Here is a 14950-nt window from a genome sequence, read left to right as displayed (position 1 = left end):
TGGGGAAAGAGCTAACTTTAGCTCTCCCAAATGTGGCCAATTGTCCTCAACCATTGAACAATCTCTTCCTACACCCACTAATTTAAAAAGTAACCTTTATAACATGCAAAACCCTTACATATGTCCACTTGGGTCGGCTGCTATAGCTTTTCATACATGAGTGTGTTTCTGCCAGATTAATTCATTTCTGCAAAGGTTGCTAATCTTACAACTTCTGTCATTTTCAGGCAGTTCAGGACATGGAAAAAGAATGGGCCAAACCCACACAGGTGCAGAGGCAGAAATTAGAGGCTCTCCAGAAAGAAGACAATCAAACAAAGGTAAATCAGATATTGCACCAAGAGAAATCCCTTGGAGGGGAGTTGAAGAAACATACTAGAACTGAGCTGTTTCTTAGTTTATAAACCCATCAACCACTAAAAATGGGCTTCTTTTAAAAAATGAGAAAAGCATCATTGATTTTTCTGATTATATTATTTAAAGATTCTGAAAAATACAATAGACTGTGGTGAACCCCTGGCCTGGTTCATGTAGACCCTCAGCGTTATTTTTAATGACCACAGAGTATTCTGTCTTAGAGTTATCATTTAGCTAACCAATTTCTGATTATTAGAAATCCAGTGGTTTCCTGCTATAAATCACTTTGGCAGTGAGCACCATGAGGCCCAGGACTGTGCCTAATTTATACACACCCTGTGTGTTCCCAACACCTGGTACAGTTTTGAGCTGAAGGTCCCTGAAGACACAGCCAGCATCCTCCGTCTTTGAGTACATGTTTTATTGTTTCTTAGAATATATTTCTAATCCATTTTTAAAGCTTCCATAAAGATCATACCAATTCACACTCCCCGTCCCCAAGCAGTGATGCAAGTCTGACGAACAAGGCACATTTTAATGAAGAAATGGACTCTGCTTCATTGTGTTGTCTTCTTTGCCAGTGTTCACCACTTTGCCAATGTTCACTCATTTATCTTAAACAAAAATGCAAACAAAATTTAGAGGACTCGTTTATACCTAAATTGATACAGAAAATCATTCTTTGGAAGCTCAGATATCTTGAGAATTTTACTGATAGGCAGGATAAAAAAAAGAAAAAAGCATATACAGCCATTATTTAATATTTTCCTCCTTGGTATTTCGCCTCAGTGTTGTCATGAAAATTTTGGAGTTCAATTTCAATTATAGTATGTATGTATGTATGTATGTATTTATTTATTTATTTATTTATTTTATTTATGATAGTCACATAGAGAGAGAGAGAGAGGCAGAGACACAGGCAGAGGGAGAAGCAGGCTCCACGCACTGGGAGCCCGATGTGGGACTCGATCCCGGGTCTCCAGGATCGTGCCCTGGGCCAAAGGCAGGCGCCAAACCGCTGCGCCACCCAGGGATCCCTATAGTATTTATTTTAATGGATATAATATTTGGGTATAATCAGATACATCAGCTTCTTTAGATATAATTACAGTTCCAAAGTGCATTTCTACTCCATAAACTTTTTAACTTAATAATTTAGTAAGAAGATTGCTTTTACTATGTGCTATACTCTGCCGAAATTTATATTTGTATTTTTGACACAAAATAAATTTTATTTTCTCTGATGAATTTTTTTGTGTGTGTTTCATATCTTTATTTTTATTTTTTTATAAATTTATTTTTTATTGGTGTTCAATTTGCCAACATATAGAATAACACCCAGTGCTCATCCCATCAAGTGCCCCCCTCAGTGCCCGTCACCCAGTCATCCCCACTCCCTGCCCACCTCCCCTTCTACCACCCCTGGTTCGTTTCTCAGAGTTAGGAGTCTCTCATGTTCTGTCTCCTTTTCTGATATTTCCCACTCATTTTTTTCTCCTTTCCCCACTGATAAATGTTTTACCTGATTTTACCATACTATTTGTAATAGTCATTTAAAAAAAAAATTTAGGGATCCCTGGGTGGCGCAGCAGTTTGGCGCCTGCCTTTGGCCCAGGGCACGATCCTGGAGACCCGGGATCGAATCCCACATCGGGCTCCCAGTGCGTGGAGCCTGCTTCTCCCTCTGCCTGTGTCTCTGCCTCTCTCTCTCTCTGTGTGTGACTATCATAAATAAATAAAAATTAAAAAAATATAAAAAAATAAAAATAAAACAAAAATTTACTGAGTACATGAATTAGATGAAAAAAAAGCTGAACCAAATTAACTCTTACTCTCTTGAAGCATCTCAGGATACTGACATAAAACCAGAATTATTTAAGTGTTTATGAAGTTCTTCTCCTGATAATAGATCCAACACATTAACAAGCAATAGTGCTTTACTTTATGTACATGTGCAAGAAAACCTGTAGTTAAAAATGAGTGAAATTAATTTAAAGGAGCAACTAGTTGATCTAAATCACAGGCTAACTACACCCCATAGGCTGTTTTTGTAAATACAATTTTATTGGCACACAGCCACGCTCACTCATTTATGTACTGTCCAAGGCTGCTTTTTGTGCTAGAATGATAGAGGTGATAGTTGCAATAAAGACCATATTCCCGCAAAACTGAAAATATTTACTGTATGGCTATTTTATAGAAAAGTTTGCCATCCCTTGATCTAAATGAAAACGTACGAACATCCCTTCTCCAGTTATGCATGTTAAATTATCTTTCAGGAGAAAGTTTCTTTAAAAAACTAAAACTAATTTTCTTAAAAAAAAAAAAAACTAATCCTTGCAGATTTCTTTTAGTTTGCATATGGTCAGTAACATCGCTGCACTGCTTGTTGAATGACAAACGCCAACAAGTATTTTGAACGAGTTACTAATTTATCACTGACTTTCTAGAGAAATGGAGCTTGACTTTTAAATACTCTTCTTGCTTTTAGAGCATTGCAGCCAAGTTGATTACAAAAAGTTTTTAAAAGTGTTACCAAGTGATAAGATAAAGATCTGTATCATATAATAAATAAGAAGCCATTGTAGCAAGAGCTTGAAACTGCTCTGTGTGCTGTGTGCAAAATTACTCAGCCCCTACCCCACCGCTGCATGTAGCATAACTCAGGACCTGTCATTTCTGCTGTTTCCCATTGACCCAAAGGGAAGCCGGGCAGTGTAATGCCTTTCCGAAGTTGAATGTGTGGGCCACAGCACAATGAGCTGCTACAACGTGTGGCTTGAAGGGACAGAAGCCCCAAACACCTCTCCCACCTTGTAGTAGCAGTCAGCTGTTCCTCCCTTCTCAGGTCTCAGCACGTTTCACTTTTAAAAGAGAGTGCTTCATATAGTCTTTGAAAGGACTTGTTTTCCTTCCAAAAAGGATCTAGAAAGTGCCAGGTTGTCACTGAGTGATCTTCTTTCTGATTTAACCATGTGTTAAAGTGAGAACTCCCTTTTCTTCATGCACATCTCTCACAGCAACAGGCAGGACCATGGTGAAAGCTGGAAGAACAAGGCAGACATCCAAGCTGATATCAGCTTATTAAAAGGCAATGTTAAGAATAACACTTTGTTACAAAAATGAAAAGCCTGGACTAGAAGTCAGGACAGGATGCCTGGACCACACGTGTGAACTGCAGCTGTCCTCTGTTCTTAAGCCAAGTCAGAAACAGAGCAAAAGGGGGCACCTGAGTGGTTTAATCAGTTAGGCACCCGACTCTTGATTTCCGCTCAGATCATGATCTCAGGGTTGTGAGACTGAGTCCTGCATTGGGCTGGAGGTTGCTTAGGATTCTCTCTTTCTCTGCCCTTCCCTCCCTTAAAAAAAAAAAAAAAAAAAAAAAAAAGAGGGAAAAGCTAAACCTTAACAGTCACATAAAGGTGTACCCTTGACATTTTTGAGCTGTCTATAACTAGACTTAGAAAGCAGACTCGCTCTCTCATTTCATTGCCATTTGTAAAATCTCTTCCTTTGACAATTCATACCATCATCATATAAAGCAGGCTGTAAAAATTAACTACTTTATTCCTACATAGACCTCAGCTTAGTTTTTTAAAAAGTAGCCTTCCTTTCCTTTCCTTTCCTTTCCTTTCCTTTCCTTTCCTTTCCTTTCCTTTCCTTTCCTTTCCTTTTCCTTTCCTTTTCCTTTCCTTTTCCTTTCCTTTTCCTTTCCTTTTCCTTTCCTTTCCTTTCCTTTCCTTTCCTTTCTTGGAGACTACATATCCAACATGGGGCTTGACTCACGATCCTGAGATCAAGAGTCACATGCTCTACCAACAAAGCCAGCCAGGCACCCCAGCAGCACCCCAACAGCATTTTATCTATTTATTAAAATTTTTATTTATAAAAAATATTTATTTATTTATTTATTTATTTATTTATTTATTTATTTGAGACAGTGTGCAAGGAGGAGAGAGAGAGATGGTTGGGGGACGGGGGAGCAGCAGAGAGAGGGAGAAGCAGTCTCTGTACTGAGCATGGAGCCGATGCAGAGTTCAATCCCAGGACCCTGAGATCATGACCTGACCCGAAACCAAAAATTGGATGCTTAACCAATTGAGCCACCCAGGCACCCCCCAAACAGCATTTTAAATGTACACATTTTGTTTATTTTGCTATTTTTAATCTGCTGCAATAGACTCCTATCTACTCATTTGATTCACTCTATTCTTCTCCATTTATCATTCTCTCACTGAATATTTTTGTTCCTACTGTGTACCAAGCACTGTAACAGGAGCAGAGACACAATGGTGAATGAGACAGAAATGGTTCGACCCTGGCAAGACACACCATGAACTTCCCCAGGCCTTATTGTCAGGGAGCATAAGGGACATTGTCTTCATGTGAATCATCCAGAAGAAAAAGGCGCTTTGACTGTGGCTTAATTCCATGTGTTCTAGTAGAATGACAATAGCTTCTAACATAAGGTTGTCACCTTTTTCAAGTAGTCTTTTGCTTCTTTTGCCCTACCTTTACCCCTGGAGCAGTTTTTGGAGCTATCCCAAGAGGTACGGCACTATGGGTTCTTGCAGCTGGATCCCTGTACCTGTGACTACCCGGAACCCGGCTGCAGGGCCGTCCTTTCTGTTGGCAATAATGAGATCAGCTGCTGCATAACCCTGCCTGATAACCAGACCCAGGAAATCATTTTCCAGATGAACAGAGTGAAGTGCTGGCAGGTCACTTTCCTTGTGAGTATCTTGGCACTTTGCCTTACCTATGATTTAAAATCTCTACCCATAGTGTAAAAATCCTATTGACTTTGGATGACAAAGTCGGCAGTAGCGAGAGTGATCTGCCATTTGCATCACAACCTTGAGTGGACTGGCATCTAGGCCACATTAAGCATCACCTAATGGTAAAACCTGTCTATTGTCTGGTATGAGTGTCCCATCCATATCAGTAGACACCCATCTCCCCACTTTACAGCAACAGACTTCTCTACTGCTTGAAGGGTGTCTATAGTAATAGAGCACAGTGAAACAAAGACTACTGTTTACTGAGTACTTACTACATACTCAGTATTGACTAGATCTCTACCCTTGGAAACTGGACACTGAACAGTAGAGCTCTCCTTAAGGATCATACTTACATTGCCATCTCCTCCCAGAGGAAACCCCATGATCAGATGTGTTGAGTGGCTGCTTTGGATCAGATGCTGTTCTGGCACTGCCACATCTATTATTATTTAATTAAATTCTTGCGGTAACTCAGGGAGCTAAGTGGGATTATCCCCTTTATACAAGAAACTGAGGTTAACTAGTAGAGGACAAATTCTGTTAGAACAACCGTGACCCCCCAGTTGCTAAATCCATGGAATCCATGGGGATTTTTTAGCTGGCACAATACTAGACCTCCCTGTGGCATTCAGTGTTGTCAACCATTTCCTCCTTCTCAGAATTCCCTCCCCTTTCTCCCCTGTCCTTTTTGGGCTTCCTCTTCCTCTGAGCATTTCTGAAGGCTCATTTCTCCTGGGGTTCCATTTGCATCTTTCCTCTACATATTCTCTTGAATCAGTCGCCTACATCCCTGTCAAAAGGTCCAGTATTTCTTAATGCTGGATTGTCTACACTGCATGTCTCACAGACATCCCAAACTTAGCCTTTTCCCAAACCAAACTCATCCTCACCCTCTCAGGATTTCCCCCACTGTGTTCCCTGATTTTGGTAAACAGGACTTCTAACACCTGCTAAATGCCAAACCAGCAATCTTGACATTATCAGCATATGACTTCAGTCTTTGAAACTTATGGGAACTCGTTTTATGGCCCCAAATCTGGTCTATCTTGGTAAGTGTTCCACATACACTTGAGAAGAATGTGTATGTGTATTCTTCCATGATTGGGTGCAGTATTCTTTAAGTTGAGCAGTTGAGAGCGTTCAGATCTCCTGAAACCTTATACATTTTCTCCTTGTTCCACCAGTTACTGATAGAAGAGGAATGTTAAAACCCTAAAACCTAATTGTGGGTTTGTCTATTTCTTTGAGGTTCAGTTTTCCCCCTTCTTTTCCTTCCTTCTTTTGATTAGGCATTTTATGAACCCATTTATTTACACCATTTTTTTTGGTATGCCCTTTCATTTATTTTCAGTTACTTTAGACTTTATTATGTACTTCTTGTGAACTTATTACATTCCACTTTCAATTATATCACTTCATAAAAAATGTAAAAACAATGTATTTCTATTTTCCCTTTTGTGATATTTATTGCCATATTTCTACATATATAAGCCTCCTGCTACATTATAATTATTTTTGCTTTTAAACAGTTGATTATTTTTAGTTAAACTTTTAGTTTTGATGTAACTGTAGGTTCCCATGTAGTTAGAAGAAATGGTACAGAAATCCTGGGTACACATCACCCACTTCTCTCCAATTGTTATATCTTGCAAACTTATAGCACAACATCAACACCAGAATGTTGGCCTTGGTACAAGCAATGTTTTCATCATCTGAAGAACCTCTCACATCAGCCTTTATAGCTGTGCCCACTTTCTCTTGTCACACCTCTTGTTAGCCCCAAGGAACCGCTCCTTGTGTCATTTCAGGAGTGTTGTGTAAAATTTTTGAAAGTGATGGATATATTCATTATTTTTATTGTGGTCCTGGTGATGTAGGAAAGACATTAGGGTTTGAAGCCGATGGCTAAGAATTCTTGAGATGTCTTTGGAGCAAAAAGGTGGTTTTTATTAAAGCAAGGAGACAGGACCCGTGGGCAGAAAGAGCTGTACTGGGGTCATGGGAAGTGGCCCATTATGTACTTTCAAGATAGGAGGGGTTAGGGATAGCATAAGACTCTAAGGAATTTTGGAAGCAAGTTTTCCAGGACCTTGAGGGGACTAGATATTGTTAGGAAAAGGTCATTTGTTACCATCTAATAAAACCTGGGCCATGAGACCCTTCAGACATATATCTGTGGGTCATATACTTGGAGGATGATTGCCAACTTGTATCTTTGGGGTGGGTAGATACAAAGAAAATTTCCAAAGGAATTATTACATGTTAAAGTAGACTTACAGGAATCTGGGAATCAGACTAAGGTTGCCTTTTGCCCTTAGCAAAGTATTAACATCGAGGCAGTTGAGTCCCTAGAGGAAGGTCACTCTGCCTGTTTCAAGGACTGTAGGCAGTAAGGATATTTAATAATTTTTCTTATGCCTTTGTTTCCATATCAATGATTTCATGAATGTATGCATATGTCTGAACTCATCAAATTGTATACATTAAATATGTGCAGGGTTTTTTTTTACATCAATTATACCTCAAGAAAACTGTTTAAAAAAAAAAACAGAAACATTCCTAAAACAAGGTTATGTATTGATCAGTTGATGAAATATTGTGACCAGAGGTTTGCAGGAATGTAACCCTGCATTTCCCTGGAAATGTCCAGTAGTGCAGTGTTTGTAGTGACTTTACAGAACACGACTGCTGTGAATAATAAGAATTGGCTGCATTTAGGAGGCAAAAACATAAATAAAAACAAGGGCTTGATTAAAAATGTTCTATAGGGGATCCCTGGGTGGCGCAGCGGTTTGGCGCTTGCCTTTGGCCCAGGGCGCGATCCTGGAGACCCGGGATCGAATCCCACGTCGGGCTCCCGGTGCATGGAGCCTGCTTCTCCCTCTGCCTGTGTCTCTGCCTCTCTCTCTCTATCTCTCTGTGACTATCATAAATAAATAAAAATTAAAAAAAAATGTTCTATAAATGGAATCAGATGTAGCCTTTAGGATTGGCTTTTTTTACTCAGCATAATTCTCTGGTAGTTCATTCAGGTTGTTGTTTATATTAGTAGTTTGGTTCTTTTTATTGCTGAGCAGTATTCCATGGCATGGAAGGAAGATTTATTTAACCACTCACTCAATGAAAGATACCTGGTTGTTTCCAGTTTTTAGTTATTATGAATAAAGCTCCTATAAATATTTATACATATGTTTTAGAGCACAAATCTGCATTTCTCTGGCATAAATGTTCAGAAGTACAATTGTGGGTTACATGGAAGTTGCATGCTTAGTTTTTTAGGAAACTGCTAAACAGCTTTCAAGAGTGGCTGTGCTAATTTCCATTCCCACCAGGGATGCATGAGTGATCTAGTTTCTCTGCATCCTCATCAGCATTTGGTGTTGTCACTGTTTTTTTAGTTTAGTCATTCTGTAAGTGTGGGATGGTATTTTTTTTTAAAGATTTCATTTATTAAAAAAAAAAAAGAAAAAAGAAAAAAAAAGATTTCATTTATTCTTGAGAGACACATAGAGGCAGAGACCAGGCAGAGGGAGAACCAGGCTCCCCGAGGGAAGCCTGATGTGGAACTTGATCATAGGACCCTGGGATCAAGCCCTGAACCGAAGGCAGACAGATGCTCAATCACTGAGCCATCTCTCTGAGGCATCTCTCACTCTGCAGTTTTTCATCCTCCTAACAGGATCTTGTGCAAAGCAAAAGTTTTTAATTTTGATGAATTCTAATTCATCAGTTTTTCCTTTTATAGATTGTGCTTTAGTGTCGAGACTAAGAACTCTTTGCCAAACCCTAGATCCTAAAGAATTTTTTCTTAGAGTTTTTCCCTAAAGGTTTTACAGTTATAGGTCATACATTTAAGTCCATGATTCATTCTGAGTTAATTTTCATGTAGGGTGTGAAAGACAGCACAACGTTCCCTTTTTTGCATGTGGAAATCTACTTGCTCCAGCACTATTTGTTGCAAATCCTGTCCTTTAACTGAATTGCTTTTATACCTTTGTCAGATATCAATTGGGCATATTTGTGTGGATTTATTTCTGGATTCTCTCTCCTCTTCTATGATGCATGTATCTGTCCCTTCACCAGTACTACACAGTCATTCCCTTCCTTTGTAACAGCTTTATCAAGATATAATTCACATGCCATACAATTGATTTACATAAAGCATATAATTCAGGGGCATTTAGCACATTCACAGAGTTTTGCATCCATCACCACAATCAATTTTAGAATACTCTCATCACCTCAGAAAGAAGCCCTGTATCCCTTAGCTCATATGTATTCCCCCATTCCTACTAGCCCTAAGAAGCCACTAATCTTGTCTTTTCAGGTTTATCCATGCTGAACATTTCATGATTAATGGAGTCAAACATGATCTTTGTGACTGGCTTTCTTTACTTATTAGCATAACATTACCAAGGTCCACTCTTATCGTAGCATGTATTAACACTTTATCTTTTTTCATGGCCAAATAATATTTTGTTGTATGGATATACAAAATTTTGTTTATTTATTCATTCATTTTTTAATATTTTATTTATTTATTCATGAGAAACAGAGAGAGAGAGAGAGAGAGGCAGAGACACAGGCACAGAGAGAAGCAGGCTCCATGCAGGGAGCCTGACGTGGGACTTGATCCCAGGTCTCCAGGATCACGCCCTGGGCTGAAGGCAGATGCTCAACCGCTGAGCCACCCAGGTGTCCCTATTTGTTCATTCATTAATGAACACTTGGGTTGTTTCTATCTTTCAATTGTTGCGAGTTACACTGCTATGAACATTTGTATACAAGTTTTTGTGTGGACATAGGTTTTCATTTCTCTTGGGTATATGATTAGGAGTGGAATTACTGGTACCATGGTGGTAATTCTATTTCTAACTTTGTGAGGAACTTCTAGACTATTTTCCAGATAGTCTGCTCCATTTTATGTGCCCACCAGCAGCGTATGAGGGTTCTTCCCACACATGCACAGATCGTTATTCAGCCAAAGATCTGAAAAGCGCTCTCTGGAGCTCTGAACTCTACATAAAAGTCCTTGTCTGTGGTCTTCTGCCCCACAAATTCTAAACTCAACTTCCTCAAACTTTTATCTCTTTCTCTTCAACTTGGCAAGACCTCTGGGCTTTATTTGGGTTCACTGGTCCTGCACTGTATCCTGGAAACTCCTCCAGGCAGTAAACTAGGTAACTCTAGGGCTCACCTCATTTGTTTGCCTTCTCGCTCAGTGTCTGAGAACAGTTATTTTTCAGTTCATTTTTTACTCTGATGCTGCCAGATGAAGATTTCTAAAATATAAAGCTAATTATTATTCAGCTTTTAAAATCAGTTAATGCATGCCTGTTGTTCTCAAATGAAGTTCAGACTCCTTAACTTAGCTTATAAAACCTGTAACAGCTAGTGCTCTTTGGTGGCCAGCAATAGAAAGCAACACTTCTGGCTCTAGTGAAAAAGGGATATTTATTGGAGCGGTATGGAATACCCACTGACTTAAAGGAAGGCAGAAGCAGAGGCTTAGGAAAGTCAAGAACCAAAGGAGCTCAAGGTTTCTAGGAAACAAGGAATTCTTTATCAGGACCTGCTCTTTGGATCTCTTCATTCTGGAATCAAATAAGGGGCATATAGGGCATCTATCCAAGTGGCCTGAACTTGGGTCGTATGCCCCACCCCCTCCAGGAGGGTAGCATTCACTAATAGTCCTACCTACCTACATGGACCCAGTGGAAGGCAGAAGGTTTTCCCAAGGGCATTTGAGACTCCATTACTGGGAAAAAGAGGGATAGCTGCTGTATAGCAAAAATCAGAGCTGCTTCCTACAGAGCCCTCAGGATCTGGCCCCATGCTGCCTTTCTGAACTTCTTCACTCACTGCCCTGCCTGACTTGCAGCCCGTGCTTTAGCCACACTCAATCCCTTGCCACATCTCCACTGTGCCAGGTCCTCTTGTACCTCAATGCATTTGCACTTGTTATTTCTCCTACCAGGAACCACTTGTCACCACCCCTGCCTCTACCCCCCTCCAAAAAACCCACAACAACAAACTTGGAAAATGTCTACTCCTGCTGCTCAGATACCACCCCCCTTAGGAGGCCTGCTTTACCCTCCTAGTCTGGATTAGGTGCCCATCTTACCTCCTTCCATAGACCTGTTTGCTTCCCTTTAATACTTATCATACCAAACTGATGACTTAATTTCATAGGCCCTCATAGACTAATAGCTTCTTGGGCATAGTAACAGGATCACTTGTTTTGGTGTTTTGCCCAGCACTTAATAGTCACTTCAATTTCTATTGGATATCAAATAATATCTTTTCTCTATAGGGGAGTCTGCTGGATATGGATGGACCCCAGAGAACTCTCAACCAGAACTTAGAGCTCAGATTTCAGTATAATGAAGATAGCCGCTGGCAGTGGTTTGTTATTTACACCAAACAGGTGAGTTATCAGGGCAGAGCATGAGTACCAGTGCTGAAATGCCCTCTTGCTTGCTAGGATGAACATAACACATTACCCTAACCCAACAGGAGCAGAGTACTAGAATATAATATACACTTTCTTTTTTGACCTATAATACTGTTTTTTTTGTTTATTTTTCATTTTGTTTTATTTGACTAGTAGTCACCACAGCCTTTGTATCAATTAGATATGAATTGAGTTACTAAATAACAGAAGACTCAATAATGACTTAGTCCAAAGGTACTTGAACTTTTTCTCAAAGGGCCAGATGGTAAATATTTTAGTTCTGGGGTCCATGTGGTATCTGTTGCAACCACCCAATTCTGTTGTGGTAGCGCAAAAATAGCCACAGACAATCTGTGAACAAATGATTATAGCTGTTTTCCAGTAAAAATTTGTAAAAACAAGTAAAGGGTTGGATTTATTGACCTCTAACTTAGACAATACAGATTTTTATCTCAATAAGAATACTGGAAGTAGATGATTGACATCCCTTTGGTGTGGAAGGCAAAAGCTTTGCCTCAGAAGCCCCCAGTAGACTTTCCATTATGTCTCATTGGCCAAGACTGAGTCACATGACCACTCCTAGCTCAAGGCAGTCTGGGAATCAAGTATTTAGGAAAAAAGAACAGAATTCATGATCAACTTAGAGTAAGCATGAGCTGGGCTCTTTGTCATCAGACAAAATCAAGGTTCTATTAGGAGAGGAGAGATTGCTGGACACCAAACTATTTAGGTCTTCCATTGGTTTATAAAGTTGGAATAAAAGTTTTTAAAAAAGATTCAATTTTCTAAACACCAAATTCAGCTGAAAAATTCTATGAACGAATTCAAGCAACTTCAAATTGAAATCAAAACTGCAAATGTTCTAAAACAAAACCAAAATATCAAAGTAATCTTTGTGTCAGCATTTCATTCAGCTTAAGTCGCTGGTGATCACACTAAGTTCCTTTGCGCATTCTGGCTTCAGGTAACCAAAGCTCCCCAAAACTCTCTACTTTTAGTATAGGTACAATCATGAGGTAATAGATACCAAGGTCCTCTGAAAAACACGAAGTGCTAAACCAAATTCTAGGTTAAAGAAATGGGCCGTCAGGTTCACCTTGAATATGAAACATCCTTAGGGAAATGGTAGGATGGTTTGCAGTCACTTGGAGAGATGCAGATAGATTTTGGCAGTGAAACCACCTACCCTTGCCCAGAATGCTAAATTCAGTAGTTAAATTTTATTATGGTCCTTTAATCTAGTCTGTACCAAATGAGTTTAAGCCACTATAGAGAGTGCAATAAACATTCTTTTAAAGGATTCCTGGTAAGGTCTTATTTCCTTTGGAGTGTGGGTTTATTGATATGTACCCGAAGAGCTACTTCTGCAAAATGCAGAAGTGTGGCTTGTGTGCCTTTCAAATACAAATGAGGGCTTGGACCCCAATATTTTCTAAACCCTTTCTTTAAACAATGGCTCAGTGCCTTTATATTCAAGAAACCTTACCTTACCTGGTTCATAGCCAAGTCTTAACCTACATATCTGTGCACATTGTATAAGAATATGGATCCAGTCCACATCTTGGGGGGCATTATTAAACACCTTTCCTAGCTTTATCAATGCTGGTTATGTGGTTCAACTATTTCATACCCTGGTTTTGTGTAGGTTCTATATATGCACAGATGAACAGGGTTAGTTCTTAGCTAAACCAAGAAATCAAAATTTGTTTTTGTGTGTAAATCCCACATCTTTTATTCTTTCCCTATTGGTAGTAGTGCCTTTCTTCTACCTGCTTTCTCTCCCCTTAAATAAATTCCTGTCAAGTCTACAGCCCTGCAAGACTTTGAGATGACTACCTATATGTAGCCATTCTCCCTCTAGTTCTACTTTCTATGTCCTACCCTCCACAATCCCAACCTGGATTTTCTGTCTCTTTCCTTTCTCCTCCTCTCCATCACCCCTTCCCTTCAGTGCCGTATATAAGTTTATATAGTATCAATTTGTGCTATAAATTTATAGTAATGTCCTATAGCCTCAAGCTTTGAGCTTTAGTTGTCTCAAATGTTAGTAGGGCGAAAAGAGAAGTATGCAAGCCAAGAATTGAGAGCAGGACAAAGGAGAGAGAGGTTGAATGGGAAAGGAGCAAGTGGGGAAATTGTAGGAAACCTTAAATTGGGACATGGAGTGAAGATCCTGGAAAAAAGGAAACCCCAGCTTTTGTGTAGTAGGGTGTCTACTGTGTATCCTGGCACCAACAGTGATGAGCCAACAAAAAGCCACAGATGATATCAGGGGCAACCATCAGTCTTAAAAGTGAATGATTAAAGATACCATAAAAACAAGAAAGTGATAAAAAACCATTTTTTTTAGTTCAGTAAAAGCCATAAGGTGCTAATATACCCTTTCAAACAGGTTACCATTTATGCCTAGTAATAGGTCTCTCAATAATTATGCATACAATTAAATGTAAGATCAATCATCATCGGTTGATTTGATTACAATAATAAGCAGGGTTTTTACAGTTATTTGTTGCTTGTAAAACAGCTGCTTACAAAGTAACAGGAAAAATAGGAAGGGAAGTTTTAAGAGGGAAAAAGATAGTAAATGTAATGAGTTCTCTGTCTTTTTAAAAATTGACTGTAAGTATATCCATCTAATTGAGAAAATATATGGGTACTTGCTAATTGCATCTTATGCTAATTTATGGAAATTAAAGAAGACATCTAAATTCTTAAAGGCATAGGATTGGAGAGCAGAGCTCAAAATCTGCTTTATGGTGTGAGGAGGGAAGAAAGACAAGTTCTCTTTAATTAAGAGATTTCTTTATTCCTGGATTCTTTAGGCTTTTTTGCTGAGTAGCTGCCTGAAAAAGATGATCTCAGAAAAGATGGTAAAGCTAGCTGCAGAGAATCCAGAAATGGCAAGTTCTCTTTATCTGTGTATATTTTTCACCTTAAGTTCCTACCATTAGCCAGCACTAACCTACATGGATAAATTCTGGTCCTCAAGGGAGGAACCCAACCTCCCAGAAGTGAGCTCCTCTGCCTTCTGCAAGCTGTCTTTAGAATTCAATCTGTTTTTTCCAAGGAGAAGGGTCCTTACGTTGCTCTGTATTCTTGAATCTCTGCTTTCCCCCAAATGGAAGATTACAGATTTACCATAAAAACTACATCATAAAGTCAGGATCCTGAGAGGTCTTTAACACAGCAGCGATGAACTTAAATAAGCTCTATCATTTTGTCTCTAGAAAGAACTCAGCTTCTTGAAACTTCTGTGCCAAATTAAAATGCCATTAGGGGTTGAAAGAAGCCATAGAATAAAAGAAGCTCTCAAGGCTATACATTTTTCTGAGTGTAAAATAAATTTTGCCTCTCTAGT

At 39.3% G+C, this 14950-nt stretch overlaps 1 protein-coding gene across 1 annotated transcript in view; it reads left to right on the top strand.

Annotated features, from left to right (window-relative positions):
- The window catches only part of SNX31 (sorting nexin 31), a 60076-nt gene that overhangs the window by 35434 nt on the left and 9692 nt on the right, over positions 1 to 14950 (top strand). The window contains 4 exon segments of the mRNA XM_055303435.1: positions 228 to 320; positions 4887 to 5090; positions 11452 to 11565; positions 14415 to 14492. Coding sequence (XP_055159410.1) covers positions 228 to 320; positions 4887 to 5090; positions 11452 to 11565; positions 14415 to 14492 — 489 coding nt within the window.

Source organism: Nyctereutes procyonoides, unplaced genomic scaffold (assembly GCF_905146905.1).
Source record: "Nyctereutes procyonoides isolate TBG_1078 unplaced genomic scaffold, NYPRO_anot_genome, whole genome shotgun sequence".
Classification (NCBI taxonomy): domain Eukaryota; kingdom Metazoa; phylum Chordata; class Mammalia; order Carnivora; family Canidae; genus Nyctereutes; species Nyctereutes procyonoides.
Note: the sequence above shows the minus strand (reverse complement) of the source record. Positions and strands in the feature narration are given on the sequence as shown.